The following is a 22914-nucleotide window of genomic DNA, read 5'->3' on the forward strand; positions in this document are numbered from 1 at the left end:
AACAGTATACACAGTGATGTTTCTGTTTCTCTCTCTCTGCCCACAGAACGGCCTACTCACTCTTTCCTCCAGGTGACATAATTCTCGTCAAAAGTCTAAAACCATGAAAGGTCATGGAAGCAGCGGTGGTGGCCGTTACGCATACTGCTGTCCTCACGGATTCACAACTCCAGTGGATTCACGCCAGCCACATCAAGCGCTGTCCAGCTGTGGCAAGAGACAATATTGCTATCAAGTAGCCCTTAGGAGGCCTCATCACATCTCACCTCAACACATCCTCAACAGATGAGAAAGGGGAACATTCACAATCAAGCTGCCCTGAGGAGGCCTCTTCTCATCTCATTTAACACATACACATATAGCTCTGTTTTGTATTAGAAATACACACACAAATCTTTTCTCTTGTGTTTCGTAGAGTTTCCACAGAGATCATGCGCAGGTCCCTAAGAAAGCAATGAAAAGTTTTAGGCATGATCTAATATCTAGTGTCCCAATTCCGAAGGTCTCTAGTCTGCGTCACGACGTCTCTGTACAAGAACAGATAGAATGTTTTTCTCTCCCTCAGATAGTTTGTTTTTCCGTCTCCCCGGCTCATATCCTCTTATCTCTTGTGTATAAATGAGTGCTTTGTTTATCTTTAAACTAAGAAGCCTTTGCGCTGAACTCCGTGTCGGTCTGAAGCTCCTTCCCGGTACCGGACGAAAGGAAATCAGTCACTGCGAGGTCCAAATTTTGGTTCTGACTGGTATCGGACAAGAACTCGACCGATCTTTTCTTAATTAAAGTCTTAAAGCTGAGTAGTAGTACATTGTGCCCTACATGTATATTACTGCTAGACATACATTCAGTCCCGTGTCTCTGATTGATGTCATCAGTAACAATGTTTAAAGGTAACTAAGGTAAAAAATTTTAATTTTATTTAATTAAACGTAATTAAAGATCTGACCTTCATACAGTCAACTCCATAATTATTCCATACCCTTCAAGATGAGAAGAATTGAATGTATAAAATAACTAATGCATACGGTGCCAATGAAAATTTTGCCTTCTAACAATTGCAAACTTCAAGCAACTCCTTTAAAGCCGGGGCGGCTGTGGATCAGGTGGTAGAGCGGGTTGTCGACTAATCGTAGGGTTGGCGGTTTGATTCCCGGCCCACGTGACTCCACATGAAGTGTCTCTGGGCAAGACACTGAACCCCAAGTTGCTTCCGATGGCAAGTTAGCGCCTTGCATGGCAGCTCTGCTACCATTGTTGTGTGTGTGAGCGAATGGGTGAATGAGACACAGTGTAAAGAACTTTGGATAAAAGCGCTATATAAGTGCAGACCATTTAAACTGAGGAGAAAGTTAATTTTCATGATGTAGATCCGTTTTAATTTCCCATTTCAGCTGTAATAAAATATCTGCTCAACGGAGAAAGCCTGTGTGGGTAAATACATTCAGTTTTATATGTTCTATTGGCAAAGTCACTAAACACACCTTTAATGTCTACAGTAATGATCAGAAGAAACCTAAATCACAATCATCTGCTTTCAAACTGGAGAGCTGATTAACCATTTATTCTATTTTTAAGGGTTAAGAAATGTCTATAGTACACAGTGTTTAAAAAATGTTCTTGGCATCTGAGCATTTGTGTGTGTGTGTGTGTGTGTTAATATACAGGCTTTTCTGATGGCTTCCTTTCAGCCTTGCTTATGGAGCATTATTATTTACACTCACTTCATTCATTTTTTTTAAAGCAGCAAATTATACGTCACTCAAACACAAAGCTGTTATGACGTCTCGCTAACTCCTGTCCTGGTTCGACAGGTCTTACTTGAAGCTTATAGCTCCTTATAAAATAAACGTCTTCAGTGACCCAGACAAATGAAAGCCCTTCATAAGACTCAGATGTATACAGAGACAGGGCTGTTTGTGTTGCTCTGTGTCGCTGCCACACTTCCTGTACGAGAGGACGAGAGCATGAGATCACATTTTATTGTCTTTAGCACCACGGGTCTGTGTGTTAACGTGACCCAGATGTGTGTGTGTGTGTGTGTGTGTGTCGGCTGTGTTTCTCTCATGGTTTTTTGGGTCGTTCCAGTTTGTGAGAGGACTCGGTGCTGTCTGAATCGCTGTGGTGCTTCCGGTCGTGCGACTGCTCCTCCTTACTGTAGCGTGTCCAAGAGGGAGAGCGCAGGTAGCTTCCTCTGCCTGGGTGGTGGTGATAACCTGAGAACACACAAGCACACACACACACACACACACACACACAAATAGTCAGACTCCAGCTTTTCATGCTGTCTCACTTTGACATGACCCCATGTTAAATTTTGGAAAAGAAACGACAGTGCAGGAGCTTTTTTTTTTTGTACTGTCCACATGGCCGAGTTGTCCGTCACGGCCTGGTTATCCGAGTGCAGCAGACAAGCAGACAGTTTTCCCCTTTCAGCTAAAATCTTTTCCTCCGCTTCATTGATAAATATTTCACACACACAGGACCACTTTTTAAACAGATCGAACAAGTTGCTGAGATGTTTAAAGAGCTGTATTTCTTTCCACATTGGAATGAATAGAACAGTGCAGGGTTTTGTGTGCGTGTCAGACTCACGCTTCATCTTTCGACCTTGTTGTGCATTGCACTTTGCATATCGTGCGCAGACGGTTGATCAGGTAACACTTGGAATTCCAATCAGCTTCAAGTTTATTCAAGTTCGCCGCGGTGGCATTTGAGTGACGGCTCATGAATATGGATGCGGTAACGGTCTGGTCTCATACTGACACTCGCCTTTTTTTTTCTGTTTGCCTGTCACTGTCTCTCTGTCTCACTTTCTCACTGTCTCTCTGTCTCACTCTGTCATGTGCATGATAAAAATCTCCAAGATCAAGATTTATTTTTAATTCTAGGTTGTTTTTTTTTTAATTGAGTGCAAAATTTTTGTACCTCCTCTAAAAATAAACAAATCTCTATTTTACACTTGATTTCCATGTTCACTTAATAGTGTTTTTTTTATTATTATTATTATTAAAAAATGATCTTTATTAGCAAGCATCACGCTTAACATACTGTAGTTAATCTATTTGGATCTCCCTCGTTAAGCTGTCTTATGACTTAAAACACTCATTGCATGTTTACCTTGTTAAGTAAGGTATAAAACACTGGAGGTGGTGCTGTTATAGGAAAATAATCAATGACAAGGTGGTGTTATGTGACCCTACACAAATTAGCCTTAATGTTATGTTACCACCTTGAACATAACACCTTGGTATTTATTAAAGAATGACATAAAAAAATGTCATTTAAAATGACAGTTATTGCAGTGGAACGTCTGCGAAACAAGTTACTGTAGTTTCCCAGTTATCACTTCATGTTAACTCGGACTAGTCTCAGACTTATTGGCATTTGAGCTTGGTCTTGGGTATTGGTCTCACTAACTTTACTCTTGGTCTTGACTGAGATTTTGTAAATAAATAAATAAATAATGAAATTAAAAAAAAGAATTGTGATCATTTTATTTATTTATTTATTTTGCAAGTTTGACAAGAGTGAAGCTTTCTTTTCTTACTTCTAAAAAAAAAACAGGCCAATCAATGGCAAAACAGACAAACGAAGCCAACTAGTTGAAGTACAGACTTGGCCTCGAAAAGGATTTGATGGTTTTCGGTCTCATCTTGACTTGGTCTCGGGCTTGACTCGGCCTCAGACTTGATCTCGGCTAGTTCTAATCTTGTACTTGACAACGGCGGTCTTAATCTCAGCTCTGTTTCCGACATTCGGATCACACCATCTGACACAGCGCACAACCTTGGTGTAGTTCTTAACAAACATCTAACAGTTTCATCTCATATAACTTGAGTCAGTCATGCTGGTTTCTCCTTTACAGCATCAGGAGGATCCAGACATTTCTATCCACGAAAGCCACTCAGGTGCTTGTTCAGTTTCTTGCCATCTCAACAGTGGACATTTGTGCTCCTCTGTGTCATCTCACTCCATTGCTGCTTTTCCTCCACTGGCTTCCTATACCTGGCCACATTCAGTAAGATTTAAAACACAGCCTACAAAGCCCAAATCTGACCTGGATGCACCTTCTCTAGCACAGCTCAACTTCACCCATCGTCCCTCAAGGTACAAGCATCGAGACTCTTCTCTGTCCTGGTACCAAGGTGTTTGAATGGACTCTCCCTGGCTGAGTCACTGGCCGTTTTCAAACCAAGACTAACGTCCTCCATCTTCACCAGGCACTTCAATTAGAACCTATTTAATTTCTATTTAAAAATCCCTCGACATGAATGTTTTAATTTCTTTCTCCGTTTGTTTTTGATAGAGACGACGAAGCACTTTAAGTTGCTCTGGATAAGCGCGTCTGCTAAACGCTGGAAATGTATTTATCTTTCTGCCATTGAAAGCATCTCTCACATGACCAGCCTCATGACTGTGATGCGAATTCTGCTCTTTAGAAACACTGCACACTGTAAAGCTGTACTTGTATTTGATTTGAATGGCATTTAATCAGGCAGAGAGAACAGTGAGTCAGGCTTCCAACTGCTCCCAAACGCACATCATATGTTGTCTGTGTCTTCTCTGACTTTCTCCCATATGACGGCCATTAGAAAGCCTGCACGCTTCAGCTGATGCGTAGGATGATAAAATGCTGCCGTAGTGATGGACAGACACGCTCGCAGCTCGAAAAAGACAATTTACATGACTAAAACTGTGGTGGAATCAAATACAAATGACCACCTTTGTTAGCGTTTTTCATAACGTCGCTGAGTAGAAAACAAGTGTCCTCGGATAATAATAAAAAAAGGATTGTATAAAACATACTGTATCTGAGTTTTGTACTAGCTGGAGGAAAGGGATGCAGTTCATTAACTGTACTTCATTAATTCTAAATTAAGCAAAGACTCGTATAAAATGAGGCGTCTCCTTTACCTCCCTAGAAGCCATGAGTTCCATTTCCATCCACATGAACCGGCTATATTTAACTAAGTTAGCCTGCTTTCTTTGCTAACACCAGGTTAGACTAGCATCGAATACAGTAGCTAAGATCATGGCTAAGATCTAGTGTCAGCAAATTATTTCAAAATCTGGGAAATAATGGTAAATATTGGTTATTTGCATGATATTTTACTTTGAATTAATTCATTATCGAACTACGTAGCATTAGTCACGCATATGAGCAGCAAACCTACAGAGATTGAATTTCCAGGCAAAATGGCTTTAAAAGTTGCTTTAAAAACATGAAATAGGTTTCAGATGAGTAATAAAAGTTACTTTTGACACGAACACACAACACTGACTTACTTTTATCAGTTAAAACACTTATAACGTTTTAGATTTTAATACTTGACGACGCTTAGCAACTTTTTGTCGTTGTACATTTTTGACTAGATACTTCCACTTTTAATTGTGAAAGATTATTGATCCGTTCACTCACGTAGCATTTCTCAGCACGCTTTCCACACCGGCCAAGGTTATGAATGTGTGTCCGACGGAGACACAAAGAACGAGGCTACAGGGTCAACGTTTTAACCGTCATTTACGTCTAATACGCACTTGAATACAAACAGCCTCCCCCTGCTCTCCAGAAATACCTTTCAGCTCTTACTCAGGCCGGTAATGCAGGGTTTTAACTGAGATTGTTCTAGAATGACATTTTTAGATATAGATGCTAATACACTGAGATTTAGCAGATGTGTAAGAACAACTGTGTTCACACCCACATCCGATTTAGACCAGGCGTATAAGAATTTGAGTAAGATGAAGAGAAAAGGCAGCTGTAGTGTGGAACAGCTGCAAACACATCCATGTAGATTAGTCTGGGTTCTGGATACTATCACAACGATGCAAATTTACAGGGAAGCTGAGTGGAATTTGTGGGGGTTTTTTGTTTTTGCTTTTATTAAACATGCCTTGGCCATTAGTGAGAAATAAAACACTTTGTGCTGTGCTGTTACAAGAAAATAATCAAAGACGGGGTGATGCGATGAAGCAGCGTTACTGTTACGTTAATTTCCTTATATACGTTATTTTTCTATAACAGCACATCCTGAAATGTTTCATACCTCTAATACAGTACCAGAGCAATTTGGCAACAATTACTGTACAGTTTTATTATTAATTAAGAACGACACATTCAGTTTATCTTTACATATAATGCTGTGGAATGTCTGTGAAACAAACCACTTCCTCTTATTGCTTACATTATAGCAGCTATAAACAGTCTTTCCCTTATTAGACTCTCTTTTTCTCTCTTAAAAAGATAATAATAATAATAATAATAATAATATAGGAAAAATGCAGTTTGTCATGTTAACAAGTAACCACAATGTCTAATCGCCCGTGTCTTGAAGCACTGACACTGGAGACTCCTTCCGTAAAAGTTTGAATAAATGTCTCCTTAGAGAAAAGTTCACTACATCTACGCTTTTGTTTTTCTTTGTTAAATAGCAAGTCTTATTGTTTATTATTAGTCTTAGAGTACATGGCGTGTCCACCGTAGAAGTCCTTGTGAATGAGTTGTTATTATAGAAACAATAACGCATTAAATCAAGCTACATCAATATTAACCTGTGATTTCCATAATCCATAATGTTCACCGTCAAGTTTTCCTTTCACGGAAGCTAATATTAAGAGAATGTATCCTCTGACATGAGGAAAAACCCATCGATAGTGCGACACGTTCGGATGATTGACATACGGGGGGGAACATGATTCATCTCAAATCAGCCTGGAGTGTTGGAGTGGTTGTACATGTGTGTCTGTGCCCTAGATAAGGTCACACTCATGCCTCCACCCATGCCTTCTGTGAGACACTCGACAGGAAGAGCTTGATGTTGGCTCTCTCATCGTAGTAGTCCACTTAAACCCATTAGCCATGTGCAAAAGCATCCATTTACCAGACAATAGGCTAGTGGCCAGGCGTACTGTCAGTGTTCCAATAAAACCATCTGAAGTGTGCAGTGTGTAGGCGGTGTTTGGCTTCATCGCCCAGCTTCCTCATCCTCCTCTTCCTCCTCCTTCTCTTCTGCACTTGCACCTGTGCAGTCAGGAGCTGCCACATTTCTCCAGGCTCATTACAGATGCATCTGGTTTCTCACGAAGGAAGGAAACACGCTACATTAGTGTAGACGCCGTTGTTTAGTCTGGAGATGACGGGTCGAAATTTAAGCATAAGGATGAATGAAACAGTAGATATAGAGATAAAGCCATGACTCAGAGTAGAGGGCTCAGTTTTCTAAAGCATTGGGATATTACGCTTCTGTGATGATTATCATTTTAATAAACAAGGCATCCGTCTCTATAAATTCTTTATTTATTTGATTTAGTTTTTAAACTCATCACCACCCCCTCTTCGGAGAACAATAAGGACTTTGTCCACACTACAGTACATATATATATGTATATATGTTTTACCGTGAGGAAGAGAGAAAAAGAAAATAAGTGCAAAAGGGAAAGAAGAAAATAAAGAAATGTTGTGCTCATCAAAAATGATCTACAGTTATATGTCAAAAATTGCCGTTACAAATGGCATTAGCACCACCGGCGTGAGTGAAACGTTTAAAATCATAAAAAATATTTACATGAATTTCACAGTTTCGTATGTCTGCCTTTTGCTTCAAATGGTTTTTAAAGCATTACCTTTCATGTAGTGTGTTATAGATTCAAAAATCAAAGCGCACGACAAACGGCGTTATTGACTCCCAAAAGAAGGAACCGGTTCTGAACAGCCGAAACGAGTCGTTAGTGATTCCAGACTCACTTCCTGTACTAACCTACATAGGTTTGTAACAATAAACCCCGTCTCTGGTCTTCATCGGCTGCTCGCTGACAGACGGAGCTGAAACTCGTTACGTTAGTGGGCGTTTCCTTTTCGACACACGCTGACAGTGGTAGACCAATCACAACAGACTGGGACATCTGACCAATCAGAGCAGAGCATGCTCTCTGAAAGGAGGAGTTTAGACTGAATCCTTTAGAACGGATCATTTAACGAGTCGTTTGTGACACTGGGGGGGAAAAACGGTAATGCTGCAGTTTAAATTATGAGCACGTTAAAGTGTTTTTTGACCTCGGATGCACGTAAATCTTTTGTATGAGACCTTTAACACAAAATCAGGCACGTTTCAAAACCATAATAGGTGCTCTTTAATGACATTGTGCACTCTTGAATGGACTTCACAAGTTTGTGCAAAACCTGATGATCCGTGTTCGATCAAATCCCTCGGAGTGTCGTCTGAACATGTGCTCGAATAAAAGGGATAAGTCTCGAGGAAAATCAGACAAAGGAGATCAATGGTCAATTTTACAAAAATTGCCTAAATTTAAATAGTGACCTAGGAATAGGAATAGTGTAAACTCTTGAATATTGAACATTTACTTTCTTTGTTTAATTTTTTTTTTAAGTTTCTGTTGATTTCCAGTTTTAAATAGAAAATAATTCCAGATTTTTTTTTAAGTGGTCTGTGGGCCACACTGAATATACAGTATATACAATAGACATACAGTATATACAGTATATCATTCAATAATTCCTGTATTTTTCTAAAAATACATAACACCACAGTATTGCATCTGCTAATGCACTGGCTTGTTTCCAAAGGCTGACAGGATAATACACGGCTAAGTCTAATAGCTAGCGAGTGCTCTGTATAATTAGGTGACTATAAAACCCCTCTTCAGTGATCCTCACTACTGTAAAGTGTCTGTCTGACTGCTTTTCCTCTCTTATGGACCCATTTTAACCCACTCCACATGTCACATTTGCACCCCGTACTGGGGAATGGAGCTGTTTATACTACCACAGCACGCTGCGTGCTGGAAAACGTTCACTAGCAGCCAGACACAGAGTCTGTAATTTGTGTGTCTGGTTGCACACAGCAGCTGTGCTGTCACCACTGGTTATAAGAAAATACACCACACAATAATATAAAATGAGTGCAGTGTTCATTGTATTTGAATTGTAATCATAAACATGAATGGTAGGATGATTGGCGTGTCCAAAGTGTCCGTAGTGTATGAATGTGTGTGTGAATGTGTATGTGATTGTGCCCTGCGATGGACTGGCACCCCATCAAGGCTGTATCCCACCTTGTTTTGTGGGCGTGGCTAAATGAAAATCAAATCAAGTGAAGTGGATTTTTATCGTCATTCCTCTATATACGTCGCTTGTATCCATCCACCCATCCATCTTCTATACCGCTTATCCTTTTCAGGGTCATGGGGAACCTGGAGTCTATCCCAGGGAGCATCGGGCACGAGGCGGGGTACACCCTGGACAGGGTGCCAATCCATCGCAGGGCACAATCACATACACATTTACACACCCATTCATACACTACGGACACTTTGGACACGCCAATCAGCCTACCATGCATGTGTTTGGACTGGGGGAGGAAACCGGAGTACCCGGAGGAAACCCCCGCAGCACGGGGAGAACATGCAAACTCCGCACACACAGGGCCACGGTGGGAATCGAACCCCCGACCCTGGAGGTGTGAGGCGAACGTGCTAACCACTAAGCCTCCGTGCACCCCTTCTTGTGTAAATGTGCCTGTGAATGATTTCCATATACTGTATATATATTTGTTCGTATCCAGTTTGATTAGTGAGGTGTAGTGAGTTTTGTCCTCTGACAGTAAACGATTAAAGCATAACATGGTGCTTTTATGAGTAATCAAAGGGGTTGCAGGGTGACACTGAATCGGAAGAACGGATGTCACAGTTTAAAAGAAGTGCATGTCGAGACACATGAGCAGTGCTGCTGCGGTGACGGACACACATTCCTCGTGCTCATATTCACACAGACACAGACACACACTCTACAGGACAGATGGCTCTTCTCTGTGCTGTGTGTTTGCTGCAAAGCTGTCACATTCTCTCAGACGCAGGAGGGGGTTATATAGAAGTCAGAGTTTCCAGATTGGACTGCTTCCAATCCAATCGCTATTTAAAACCTGTCGTAACAACCAAGCATCTCGAACAAAACGCATGCTTTTAATGGGTTACGTGTTTAACCACGCGGCTCTGAACCTTCGGAAAAACGACGTGCTTGCAAAGACACGGACTATGAAGAAACAGCAGGTGTGAACTGAAAAATGTACTCCGCATTAATTATGCCAATACATTATTTGGCTAGATCGAGTTGATAGGTTTTTCTCTGGGTGGCCTTGTTGCAAAATAAATAACTAAATAAATAAATAAACACCATCAATCGATAAACAAACAATTAGACTCATTTATCACTCTTTCAATAAAGTTCTGTACAAAGTTCGCATAGGCCAATCTGAGTGAAAATTGTCTCCCGGATTTACAATAGCTTTGGAAGAATACTCGTTTGTGTATGTTGATCACCCATAAAGTACAAACCGCTTTCCTGACACAGCTCATTTGCATGCAGTGACACCCACAAAACTCCATATAAGGTCAAGTACACAGACAGCTGGGAGCACAAAACGAGTAATCAAGGTAAAGCCTGAAAGGCTGAAGTGGAGGTTATTTTGACATATTTCTATTTCGACAAAAATATTGAATAATATATCATATTAATAATAGATATGCACCGATGCATCGGCCGATAAAGGCTATTTTTCCCGCTATCGGCCGATAGTTTAAAAACATCACAGACTTGGGAATAAAATAATTCAATAAAATATACATAAAATTACACGCAAGGATTAATTAAAAACTTTTAAAAAAATAAATAAAAGACTTTTTGATGTGGAAAAATAAACACACGGATTGTTTAAAAAGCAGGTTGTGTAGCAAACTTGTGATTAATACACTCTGCTGTATTAAACTACTTTCTTTATTTCTTTATTCAGCTTTATTATTTAAGTCTAACCTTTCTTGGCTGTATGAGTTTTCTTGCAACGTAACATATAATTATAACAAACAGATGACGTTACACACTACTGACGGCAGCAGCAATAATTCCTCAATGGGAGACCCTGTGTAGACTGTATGATGGACTCACTTGCAGGTGACTCTGGGTTTTCTTCATCAGAATCGACGAAGACTTCGGCCAGCTCCTGGTCGGACATGTCCGTGAGTTCTGTCAGGTCGAGCAAGTCGAAGTGAACCTCGAGAGAGGAAACGCTGCTCAGAGGCTCTGCAACACAACATCACCAGGATTTGAAAATGATCGCTGACAGATATTGAACATATTGCCAACTGTCTTTGTTAAAGAATGACCTGTCATACGTTTTCTCTGTTTCTAGATACATTTAATGTTGTGGAACCTCTGCGAAACATGTTCCCGTAGTCACTAACGTTATAGCAACTGTGAACGTTGTTCCTTCACTAAGACAAAGAATTACATGTTGTGTTACAAAGAAACACAAAACACAACGTCCTTTGTCCTGAAGACTCTCCAGTTGTAGAAAACCTACAGTTACGTTGTTACAAAGCACTGACACTGGAGACTCCTTCCAAAAATGTTCAAAAAACATTTCTTAATAATAATTTTTTTTAAAAATGTCACAATATCAATGATTGTAGAATCTTATATTGTTATATTTTTTTAAAATCTGTTTATTGTTATCATTAGATTTTGTAGAACGTCTGCCATACAAAACCATTTGACCAATCAGAATCAATCAGTGTGTTATTTTCGAGCTAATATAGCATGCTAAATCTTTCCATTTTTACAAAGGAGGCTGCTGGAATTTTTGGATTTTGTGGATTTAAGATAAAAAAAAATTCTTTCCTGTAGGAAAGGTTTCTGCATAATGACGGCTTTAACATTCTCCGTCCTGTCTTAAAGCCTTACACTTTTCATGTTGTGTGGATAAAGAAAGAAGACAAGAAGACAGGTATGGAACCAGACAGACCCTGCAGGCTTTGAAGTCTCCTAATGAGTCTTCATTCCCTAGGGGGTGAACCAGACATGGAAGATGAGCCGTTGGCAATTTTTTATTTTATTTTTTTTTGCTTCTGGAAGCTCTCTTTCTTCACTCAGTCATACATGCATGCATACGATATGTGTTCACGGTAAGGGTCGGGCTTAATGAAGGCCAGGCTGTTCGATTAGCAGAGCCCGGAGCGCAGCCGGCTGTCCTGAAGATGGGAAGTCAGTCAGTGAGACACATCCTTTGGACCAACTGTTTAATCAGCTCTGTAGTTTGAGATGTTTCATATCCACCTGGTAATGATCATGTAGTAGTTGGGTGAGATGTAGATGATCAGGGTGTAGATCAACAGTGCTTTCATGGATAGATATAAAGCATCTTATATACTATATGGACAAAAGTATGTGTTCACATGACCATCAGACATATTGTGTATGTGGTTCTTCCCCAAACTGTTACCCCAAAGTTGGAAGCACAAAATGATCTTGTTTTCCTTTAACCCGCAGTGTTTTATCCCTCTTGTACCGTAGCGATTTAACAATGATCGCAAATTTTAATTTTCTAAAAAACAACAAAAACATGATGAATATGCTTTTTAATCGATTATATATTCTCTTGAGAAGTTAATAAGACAAAAATGCAGCTTGTCACGTTACAGAGAAACTGCAAAGCGTAAACTTCTCTGTCCTAAAGACTTTCTTGTGCGGAAAAACTTCCCCTGACTGTTACAAAGTGCTGACACTGGAGACTCCTTCCACAGATTTTAACTAAACGTCTAACTGGAGAAAGTTTCACCATATCAGTGATTCTGCTTCGTTTTTATTTGTTTATTATGAGTCTTTCATTATGTAGCCATACAAACCTGTGAATTATTTCTTACTATGTCATTTATAACCTTTTAGAAAGTGTGCACTGATATAAACCTGTCATTTGAATTACTCTACAGCCAGAACTATTGTCTGTGCTGCTGTTATACGAAATTAATCTACACCTTCTGACCAATCCGTAGGAAGAATTTAACAGCGCTCTGGTATACGTGGTATGTAATGTGTTATAAATGCTTTGCGTTTCTATGATAAAGCCAATATTTTTTTTATTATATCTTCATATTTGTATTAAGGATAAGGAACAGGGACGTCTTAGGACCTCATAGGCGTCTCACACCTGCTGTGAGTGAGAGTGAGATAGCGAGAGAGAGAGAGAGAGAGAGAGAGCGAGCAGAGCAGAGCAGAGCTCGCAGGAGGTGCCTACCCACGCCTGTCTTTCACTGAACCCCCTGAAGAGGGAGGGGGTGGGGAAAATGAAGACACAGTGAGGCAAATAACAAAAATAAGAAAGTAATCTAGCCTGAGAATTAGATTGAGGAAGAATTAGATTTAAGGAGTGCACTATATCCTCCTCCTTCTCTTATCCTCCACATTTTAAACAGATTTTGCCACTTCAACCACATTGCTATTGTTATTTCATATAACAACCCCCCCCACCCTCCACCCCCCACCGCCCTCCCCCATTTTCCCCTGCTCACCCACCCCGCTTCTGCTTGAATAATTGATCACTAACATTTTTTCCCTTCCAGCTACGTCAACTATGGAAGACATGAAGAACGGAGGCTGTTCCTGTCAAAACCAATTGTTAAATTACAAAAAGAGAAAAATACAGTGCGCGCACACACACACACATCACATCAAAGCAAGAACCTGGGTGTGTGCATGTGTGTGTTTTGTGGGGGTTTTTTGTACCTATCTTTGTCTTTTTATAAAACATACAAGCAGCCCGACTTCCGCCAAGCTCCACTTCTGGCAACTCCTGCTGATGTTGGCAGTCTCAATAATGCACCTATTTCAGTATTCTCGGTAGGATCTAATGATAACGATGCTCAAAAAAAACAGATGTGTTCATCTGATTACACACATAATCCCAGTAGATCTTTGTTCTGTATTCGTATATAGACTGGATATTTACTGTAAATACATATTAGACAGCAGTGGATCATGTGTCATATATTTTGCCGTGGCAGAAAAAACATTAATAATGACATAGCCTCAAACAAAATAAAGCTGAGACGCTATCACACTTAACTTGTGATTTAGGCTACAATCGAGTGAATTCTTACAACATACAGTTATATAGCAAACAGACTAGCCGCTAGATCTGAGCAGTTTTAGACATAGGTTTGTTCAACTGTTTTTGAACGAATGTATGTCAGGTGTGTGTCCCATCACCGTGTGCTAGTCCTAAAGATTCAGGCATTAAAAAAGGGAGCCTTATTTTACTTCTTTTTCCTCAGTCTTTGTGTGGGAAATAAGGTCACTGTGGTGTACACGCATTTCTGATGTACTCCAGAATCCCCCTTCATTTTTTGTGAAAAGGTATTAGATTTAATTCTGATTATTCGCGATCAAACAAGATTGTGGTTGTGTTTTTAAACTAGCCCAAACTGGAGTAAAAAATGGCGAGCCTGGCAACCATGTCATTAGCTAGTCTTGTCCGCTGCTGCTCCTCTACTGAAAATGTTCATACAGTGTGCATGAGGTAGCATGATTTCTGCCCTGATGGGCCTCTTTTAGCATTTGTTTCAGATCCCATTTTTGACCACTAGGCACAAAAATAACAACCAGAATTGTGAGCAAATCAAAGGAGCATCACTTTTTACAAAAAAAATCATTGGTCACTCAAAAGGGGTAATTAGTATTTCAACGGAATTAGAAATGTATGGAATTGTAAATGAGGACTTTAAGCAGATTAACATTATACATCACTCCAATTCATAACTGGTCTCAAATAAACGTGCGGATTTTAAAAAAAATTTTTTTTTATCCCACTCTTGCGGTTTCTAACTAACTTAGTTGGTTCTATTGAGTTGGTTCTAACTAGTAGCCTAGTAATTTAACCCTTTCTCAGAATACAATATCAATATCAATACATCAGTATAAACAAATGAATTATTTTGTTCACGCAAGTCTGTTAAAAGATTAGTGAAGACACTGTTGGGTTTCTGTGTGTAGAGTATCATGACTCTGTGTTTACACTCTGGTAAAAAGAGTTAAAGTGCACCTATTATGGTTTTTCAGATATTACTTTTCATGTAGTGTGTTATAGAGCTGTTTGTGAATGTAAAAACGTCTGCAAAGTTTCAAAAAATCAAAGCGCACAGCAAACGGAGTAACTGACTCCCAAAAGCAGGAATCGATTCTGAACAGCTGAAACGAGTCGTTTATAAATTCAGACTTACTTCCTGTACTAACCTATGTAGGTTTGTAACAAAAAGCCCTGTCTCTGTTCTTCATCGGCTGCTCACGAATCTATGGAGTTGAAACTTGTTATGCTTGTGGGCGTTTCCTTTTTGAAACATGCTGACAGGGGTAGACCAATCAGAGCAGAGTATGTTCTCTGAAAAGAAGTTGTTTAGAATGAATCCTTTAGAACGGATCATTTAACAGGTCTTTTTGGCACTGGGGAATAAAAGGTAATGCTGCAGTTTAAATTATGAGCACATTAAAGTGTTTTTTGACCTCGGATTGAGGTAAACCTATTGTATGAGACCTTTAAAACAAAATCAGTCACGTTTCAAAACCATAATAGGTGCGCTTTAAAGCATGTCAAACCTGACCAGGCAGTTTAGTAAGGATGAATGAACGAATGCTGATCAAATTTGATCGCTTGGTCACGTCCACATGAAAGTAAAAACCTCCTACTGTACACATAAGTCTTTTTTGTTGCGCCCAACAGTATCCTGGTCCTGATACACACCTCTAGAGATGCCCTGTGAACCCTTTTCTGGCAAGCTTTCTAAAAGAAATAAACGAATTGCATGCCTAATATTTGTATCTGTATTTAACACATTATCTGTTCATTATAAATAATGTATTTGTATTTAGTTACATCCCTAAATACACATTTAGTCTTAGATATCTTGTGAAAGAAGGTCTCATTCAGACAGGGATGAACGGCTTGAAGTAGAAAGAAGCAAGAAGGAAGAAATTCAGTCTCAGTTGGTCTCATCTCCTACTTATGAGATTAAAGGGAAGAGATAAGACAAGGGTAAAATAAAAGAAAGGCATATTCAGAGACTTAACAGAATCTAGGTAGCTGTGTTTTGAGGTCTGTTTGGAGCTCTGGAAGTATCGTTACAGGGCAGGACTGTGCAATGGAGATCAGACAGATGATAATAAACAATAATGAGACTCGAGCAGAGCTGAGAGGTCATCACCAGGGCAAACACTGAACCACAAAAGACACAGGATCAGCTTTGATACTACAAACGTATCCCTGGAATCAATGAGACGTTGAAAATGTGCCTCGTTCTGGCAGTAAAAGTAAAACCTAGTTACCAACCCAGATGATTTATTACTGATTCTTTTGGAGGATTAAAGAAACCTCCAAAGCAACCATATTGTATGTCACTGTGTGATGCTAGATTCCAGAGAAGTGTCAGTTCCTGTGAATTATCTGTATGAGCTAACATTAGCTCAATGTTTAACTTGGTGTCTGAACTCAGATGGTGCAGAATGGACAAGGATTATTTCGCATGGTTTCTGATATAACAATGCGTAACTAGCCAGGCAGCTAAGTTGAAGGAGTTAGCATTAGCCATGTCACTAGCTAGCTAATTTATTTGATGATTTAGCATTACCAGTCAACTCTGGAGCACCACAAACAATTGTTGCTGCATGAATAATGCTAGTAAACAAAGCAGCTAACGAATCGAAATAATAGTGGAAACATTGCTCACTTGTGTATTTAACAATAAATTGTACAACGGTGTGGTAATTTTCTAAAATAATGCAAAAATCTGAGATTATATGTGGTTTAAACCATTTTCTCGTTTGCTTCCTCTCGGATCTCGGTGCATGGCAGGTGCTGGTACTGACTCGCTCAGAATGGACGAGTAGATAAAGCCTGCCTTGTTAGCGTTGCTCTTTTGCTGTATGTATCAGAGCGTGCGCTCCTTCTGTAGTTACACAATGGCTCCTTTTAGCCCTGGGCTTTGGATGACCCAGACACAGTGGATAGTGTGTACAAATTTGGCTCAAGTGTGTAACGCCTTGAGGCAGTTTCTCTTTTTCTGGCTTTACTGAGTTCCCCTTTACTCCAACCATCTTTATATCATAGGATAGGCAGATAGAGGATAAAACCAAGCTCAAGAATTCTAGTGCTGTATATATGTTTGCTACATGTAATAGACCTGCATATAGACACTATATGACCCAAGGTTTATGGACCTGAGCTTCACACCCATATGTACTTGTTGAACATTCCCTGAGAAGGCTTTCCACTAGATTTTAAAGCACAGCTGTGGGGATTTGTGTTCATTCAGTAACAAGAACATTAGTGAAGTCAGGGACTGATGATGAGATGTAAAGGAGGCTCCAGTTCCAGTTCATCCCAAATTGTTCAGTGGGGTTGAGTTCAGGGCTCTGTGCAGGACTCTTGAGTTCTTCCACTCCAATTTTATTTTCAAACCATGTAGCTTCATGGAGCTCAGTTTGTGCACAGGAGTATTGTCATGCTGAAACTGCTTTGGGCCTCTTAGTTCCAGTGAAAGGAAATTGTAATACAACAGCATTCATACAAAGATATTATATACAACCTTGTGCTTCTAACCTTGTGGCAACCGTTTGAGGAAGAACCACATATGGATGTGATGGTCAGGTGTCCACATACTTTTGGCCATGTCGTGGAGATAATTTTACATTCTTCAATTATAGGTTCTCAACCATGATCTCACAAAACCACATGGGTTTGCAAGGGATGGATTTTTACTAACCATAATTATACATCTCTATGCTCATAAAGGTCAGTGTTGGGGAAGCTACTTACGGTTTAAAATACCTAATCTACAGCCAAACTTCCTTTTGAGAAAGTAGCTAACTACACTCAAGCTACTTTTTCAAACGGAAGACTGTAACGTTTTGATTTAATTGCGCAGCTAATCTACTGCACAAAATCAAAATGTACCTGCTTTTTACAGGGTATCCCATAACAAAGCCATTTTCCATTTCTCTTTTAAACCACTCTTACTAAGAAGCAGTTAGCAATACTCAACTCTAAAAAAAATAAATAAAATAAAATAAAAAAAAATTTTAAAAAATGAGGGTTTGCATTACACTACTCTTGGTTCATGTAGTTTTGAGAAATATCTAGCTAGCTAGTTCTGACATACTACACACTGCTAGTTGGTAGAAAAACGTAGCTAGTTACTGGAAAAGGTACAATTATTGCAATTATCTACCGCCAATAATGAAATTACTTGTTTCTAGCTACTCCCTAACACATAATGATGTCAGAATATACCCATATTGTCATGTCAACGCTAACTAACTCAAACCACAGTTCCCAGAACACAACACGGCCTCCAAACATGGCCGCCGAGGACGACAACACACTCCACACGCCATTACAGACTCTCTCACGTTCACGTTCATCTGATTACTGATTACAAGCATCTAGGCTCAATCACACAGAGTATATAAAGAGTATATAAAGAACTCTCTTTACACTCACTCACTGCGAAGTATATGTTCTGTCTTTCCATACCAGTCTATACCAAGCCTTTTGTTTATTGATTTGATCGTCTCTCTGGTTATGATTATGTTTCTGGTTTTATCGTCTCGCTCTTGCCTGCCCTAGTTCATGTTGGTTGTTGATCTCCTGACCCTTGCTTGGAGTTTGATATTGCTCTTGGATTATGTATTGGTTTTGTTTGCAAACTTCAATAAAGCTCATTTTATTTGCGCTTGCATCTGTATCTGCCACCACGGCATATATGAACACTCTCCAGAAGAAGCGTCTCCCGTAGACTTGATTTGTACTGATATTTAAATGTTTTTTTTTTTTTTTTCTCGAATCAATAACAGACTGCGATCACAGACTGCTATAACAGTGGGGTTTTTTTTTCCTATTATGGTCCAATCATATTCATCAAACTGTATTCAGTCTAATCAAAGCTCGCACGCTAATGTGGCTAAAATGGCTAGCAAATTTTGGGGAGAAATTTAGCTGGCTAGATGGTCAACATAGTGATGGCTAACATAATGCTTCTTTGAGTAATATTAAACGATGTGTGCCTAAACTAACATCACTGAATCCCATCTTTCCGCTCTTTACCCCGGAACTCACGCCGTCTGTCAGTGACATGCAGCAGGCTTGGGGTGTGTCCGGGAATTACTCTGTCCTCCTCACCCAGGCAATGATGGAACGGCTCTTTTGACAGTTCTCCTGACGTCGAGGGCTTCAGCAGCTTCTGGCCTTTTTTAGTCTCATCTGAAAGAGAAGTGATATAAAAGGTTTTCCTTTTAGAAGTAGTGCAATTTTGAGGTGATAAGCTGATTTCATGCCTATATTTAATATTTAGACAGATATGGTCATTGCAAACGTCTGCAAAAACATTTCTGGATGTATTAGTTCACTAAGCTTGATGGTGGAAAAGCGATTTGCATCGAATCCACCCTGTATTTGCAACATGCAAAATGGACAAGGTGTGGTAAATGGCGCACTTATATAGCACTTTACACTGTGTCTGATTCACCCATTCACACACACACACAACAATGGTAGCAGAGCTGCCATGCAAGGCGCTAACTTGCCATCGGGAGCAACTTGGGGTTCAGTGTCTTGCCCAAGGACACTTCAGCATGTAGAGTGATGTGGCCCGGGAATCAAACCACCAACCCTACGATTAATGGACAACCCGCTCTACCAACTGAGCCACAGCCGTCCTGTGGCAGATGTGCATACTGTAGTTGTACCTTCTAAAGAACTGCTGCTGTAATCATAAAGACTGTCCTGTGCTGAGTCCAAAATTCATGATATCAGCATCCTTTCAACACACTTAGTCATGTCTGTCTTTACTCTTCTATACCTGGTCTATTCTTCTGCGTCTGGATCCTTCCTTCAAGTTTTTTTCCTCAAGTCGTCTCAGGCACTTTTTCCTCGCTCTCACTGTTACCTCTGGCTAAATTTACAAATGAAACTGAATTAAATCGAAAAATTCAATCCTTTGTAAACCTCTATAGTAAATCAGCTTGCACGTTTGTATTGGTGTTATCAAGTTCACATACGCGAAACGTTTAGTAAATCAGTGCATTAATGTATCTGTGTCAGAAGAGTAGAGGTTACACTAAAGGTTTATGCCGCTAGCAGTATGGAAACATGCAAAAAAAAAAAAGAGTAGTAATAAGTTTGAGAAGCTCATCAGCATGCATTCTGGATGTATGTCAATTCAGTACCAGATTCAGTATTTGAACTAAAAAAAAACTGTACTCATGCTCTCTGGGAAAAAGAGCAAGCAATCTAAAATCTTTTCTGCTCACGCGTCACTACCACCTGTCAGTTCTGCAGCAACAAAGAGATCACAGGCTGTGTTGTGTGTATTGTGTTTCTCTGTAGGTAACGGTAAATGGACCGAGGCAGTTCTTTTTTAAACAGAAGCAAACAGTGGCGTAAGCTGCAGTGTTCACGCATGACTGAACCCAAATCAGACCTCCCAGTGGCCACAGTCAGCTGCGTCATTGCATCCAAAACAACATTTTACCCAAGCTTAACATCCGTGCTATATAAATAGAGCTACTTCCATGATTGCTCATGTACAAACGGATTTTGTTAGGCATGTTTTTGGATCATTAAAGCAAGTCTAAAAGCCTTTTTTGGTCAGTATGTGCTAAATATCATCAATATCTTCAAACCATGGAGTCAAACACCATTCAATTATCAGACTAAAGGTGTGTTTAAAGACGAGACGTTTTTGTGTGCAGTTATAGGAAAATAATCAATGACATGGTGGTGTAATGCGGTCCAAGATGAAGCGGCGTTAATGTTATCATCCCAAAGTTCATTATTTTCCAATAACAGCACTTCCTGAATTATTTATTCCTCTTAATATTCCCATAGCAATTTTCCAAAAATAACAATTTTGATTTTTTTTTTTATTTTTATGAATGACCTTTTATCCAACATTCTTTTGATCTATTTATTATTACATTTAACGTTGCACTATGTCCACAAGACAAGTTAGTTCCTTTTATCCATTATGTTATAGCAGCTACAAACAGCCATTCCTTTAACTGCCTGTCTTTTCTCTCTCTCTTAATACGACAAAAAAAAAAACCTATAGTGTCATTTTTACAGGGAAACTGGAAAAAAAAAAATCCAATGGTGGAAGAAACCCTGACACTGGAGACTCCTTCCATAAATGCTAAAAAAAAAAAAAAAAATCTCCCAACAGAAAGTTTCACCACATCAACTATTATAACACAACTTTATCAAATAAATTTCTAAAGTGTCATTCAGAATAACAGGATTATACTATGTCATAAATGAAAAATAAAATACTATAAAATTACAAAGAAATCTTAAAAAGTAAAAGTACTAACTAATTTCTCTGGTCTGTGTTTAAAAATTTTGCAGAGATTGAGGTGAGGGTTATAATGACATGGCCTATTTTTAGCTGAGGGAAAAGTGGTTAGCTGAGTTAGTGAAATATTTCCCCACATGTGATTTACCCTGGAAAAACATGTAACAAGAAAATAGCAGATAATATTTGATAAATTTCCTAAAGTGAAATACGTTAGACTCGCCCTTTGCAAGAATGTAAATGTGTATATATCCTTTTCTGTATATCTGAGGCAGTCATCTGTAAGGGACAGTCATGTCACTAAGTTTAGCAAAGATCTAGAAAAGAGAGACGTTCCTTACCTGGGCTACCTGCCCCTCCCTGTGCCTCCATCCAGTACACCGAGAGTCTGAAGCTGCCGTCTACAGCAGCAGCCACATGTGTATACGTGTGAACGCCAAAGCAATCAAGAGATGGTGGAAATGAGCATCAGCTCCCACTGGATTATTACAGTGAAACACTCGTCTCTGTTTTCTCCACCTCCTGCATGCCTACTGGTCCTCCTTTCACGCCACACTCCCAGCCATTCAGCAATGAGAGAGAGTGAGAGAGAGAGAGAGTGTGTGTGTGAATAAGAGAGAGAGAGAGAGAGAGAGAGAGAGAGAGAGATTGATTGATTCAGTGGTAAAGCTGGATAAATGACAACGATGCTGGCTAATGCAGAATACAGATAGATTTAGAGATAAAGAAGAAGACAAACTCACTGAAAAAAAGCAGCCAGGCAGAAATCCTGATACAGAATTAGCACGCAGATTCAGATCAAGAGCTTCATTTAATGTTCACATCAAACATCAGAATGGGGGGAAATGTGATCTCTGTGACTTTAACCATGGCGTTGTTATTGGTGTCAGATTGGCTAGTTTAAGTATTTCAGAAATTGCTGGTGTGTGGGGATTTTCACACATAGAAGTATCTAGAGTTTACACCGAACGGTGCGCAAAACAATTAAACAAAACATCCAGTTAGGGAAACACCTTGTTTCCCTCGCTGATGCTTGTAAAAGCATCTCAGAACGCATGGTATGTCAAACTTTGAGATAGATATGGTCTACATATGACCACATGAACAGAACAGTACCCTATCAAACATGAGCAAGCGGGCCCACCGTAGGTACTGTTGATGTGGGTTTACTGTATGGGACAGTGTGGGCAAGGCAAACCCATACTTATCCCACATGGACCCCATGTGATTTAGCCCACGCAGGGCCCACAGCAGTTTTGCTCTTTGGGGCCCCTATATGGGCTTTCTGCGGGCAAAAAATCCAACACGGGCCCCCATGATGATTAGCCCATTCAAGGCCTACAGCAGTTTTGCCTTTTTGGGCCTCATGAGGGTTTTCTGTGGGCAGCCCACTGAAAAACCCCACAGAACTATCACAGCAATCTGAGTGAGAGCAAACAATGTATTTCCAATCTTAAACTGGCCAGTTTCATCATGAATGAATGACTCAACACAGTGAAAAGTCAGAATCATTCAAACAAACAAACAAACATATTTTTGGAACATCATTCATCTCATTTTTTTTATTATTCAATTCAGTTTTATTTGTATAGCACTTTTTTTAAACAATGGACATTTCTTTGCATAACTGTTTAACCATTAAAAATACCATTAAGTACAGTTTAGCTCCCCCACATTCACTAATATTTATATAAGTAGTAAAAAAAAAATAGCGAAAAACCGCGAGTTACA

The 22914-nt window shown here is 39.6% G+C and overlaps 1 protein-coding gene across 2 annotated transcripts; it reads right to left on the bottom strand.

Annotated features, from left to right (window-relative positions):
• Window positions 1–1155: 1155 nt before the first annotated feature.
• On the bottom strand, window positions 1156–22444 carry LOC128606418 (dysbindin domain-containing protein 1-like). Of its 2 annotated transcripts, none has more exons than XM_053622530.1 (4): window positions 21525–22444; window positions 18951–19094; window positions 10958–11092; window positions 1156–2213 (listed from the first exon to the last, which is right to left on the bottom strand). In XM_053622530.1, the coding sequence occupies exons 1-4, from the start codon at window positions 21553–21555 to the stop codon at window positions 2062–2064; spliced, it is 462 nt and encodes a 153-aa protein (XP_053478505.1). In that variant the 5' UTR covers window positions 21556–22444; the 3' UTR covers window positions 1156–2061. The 2 variants fall into 2 exon arrangements, with proteins under 2 accessions (XP_053478505.1, XP_053478504.1); XM_053622529.1 differs by having other exon boundaries at window positions 18939–19094.
• Between the last annotated feature and the right edge of the window lie 470 nt (window positions 22445–22914).

This window comes from Ictalurus furcatus, chromosome 4 (assembly GCF_023375685.1).
Source record: "Ictalurus furcatus strain D&B chromosome 4, Billie_1.0, whole genome shotgun sequence".
NCBI classification, from domain to species: Eukaryota; Metazoa; Chordata; class Actinopteri; order Siluriformes; family Ictaluridae; genus Ictalurus; species Ictalurus furcatus.

What these genes read in the sequence shown, in the direction of transcription:
- LOC128606418 (XM_053622529.1), bottom strand. Translation starts at nt 21,555, where the DNA reads ATGGAGGCACAGGGAGGGGCAGGTAGCCCAG. An exon ending in GGGAGGGGCAGGTAGCCCAG is followed by an intron (nt 19,095 to 21,524) that starts GTAAGGAACGTC and finishes CTTCTCTTTCAG; the next exon opens with ATGAGACTAAAAAAGGCCAG. An exon ending in CAGACGGCGTGAGTTCCGGG is followed by an intron (nt 11,093 to 18,938) that starts GTAAAGAGCGGA and finishes GTTGTGTTGCAG; the next exon opens with AGCCTCTGAGCAGCGTTTCC.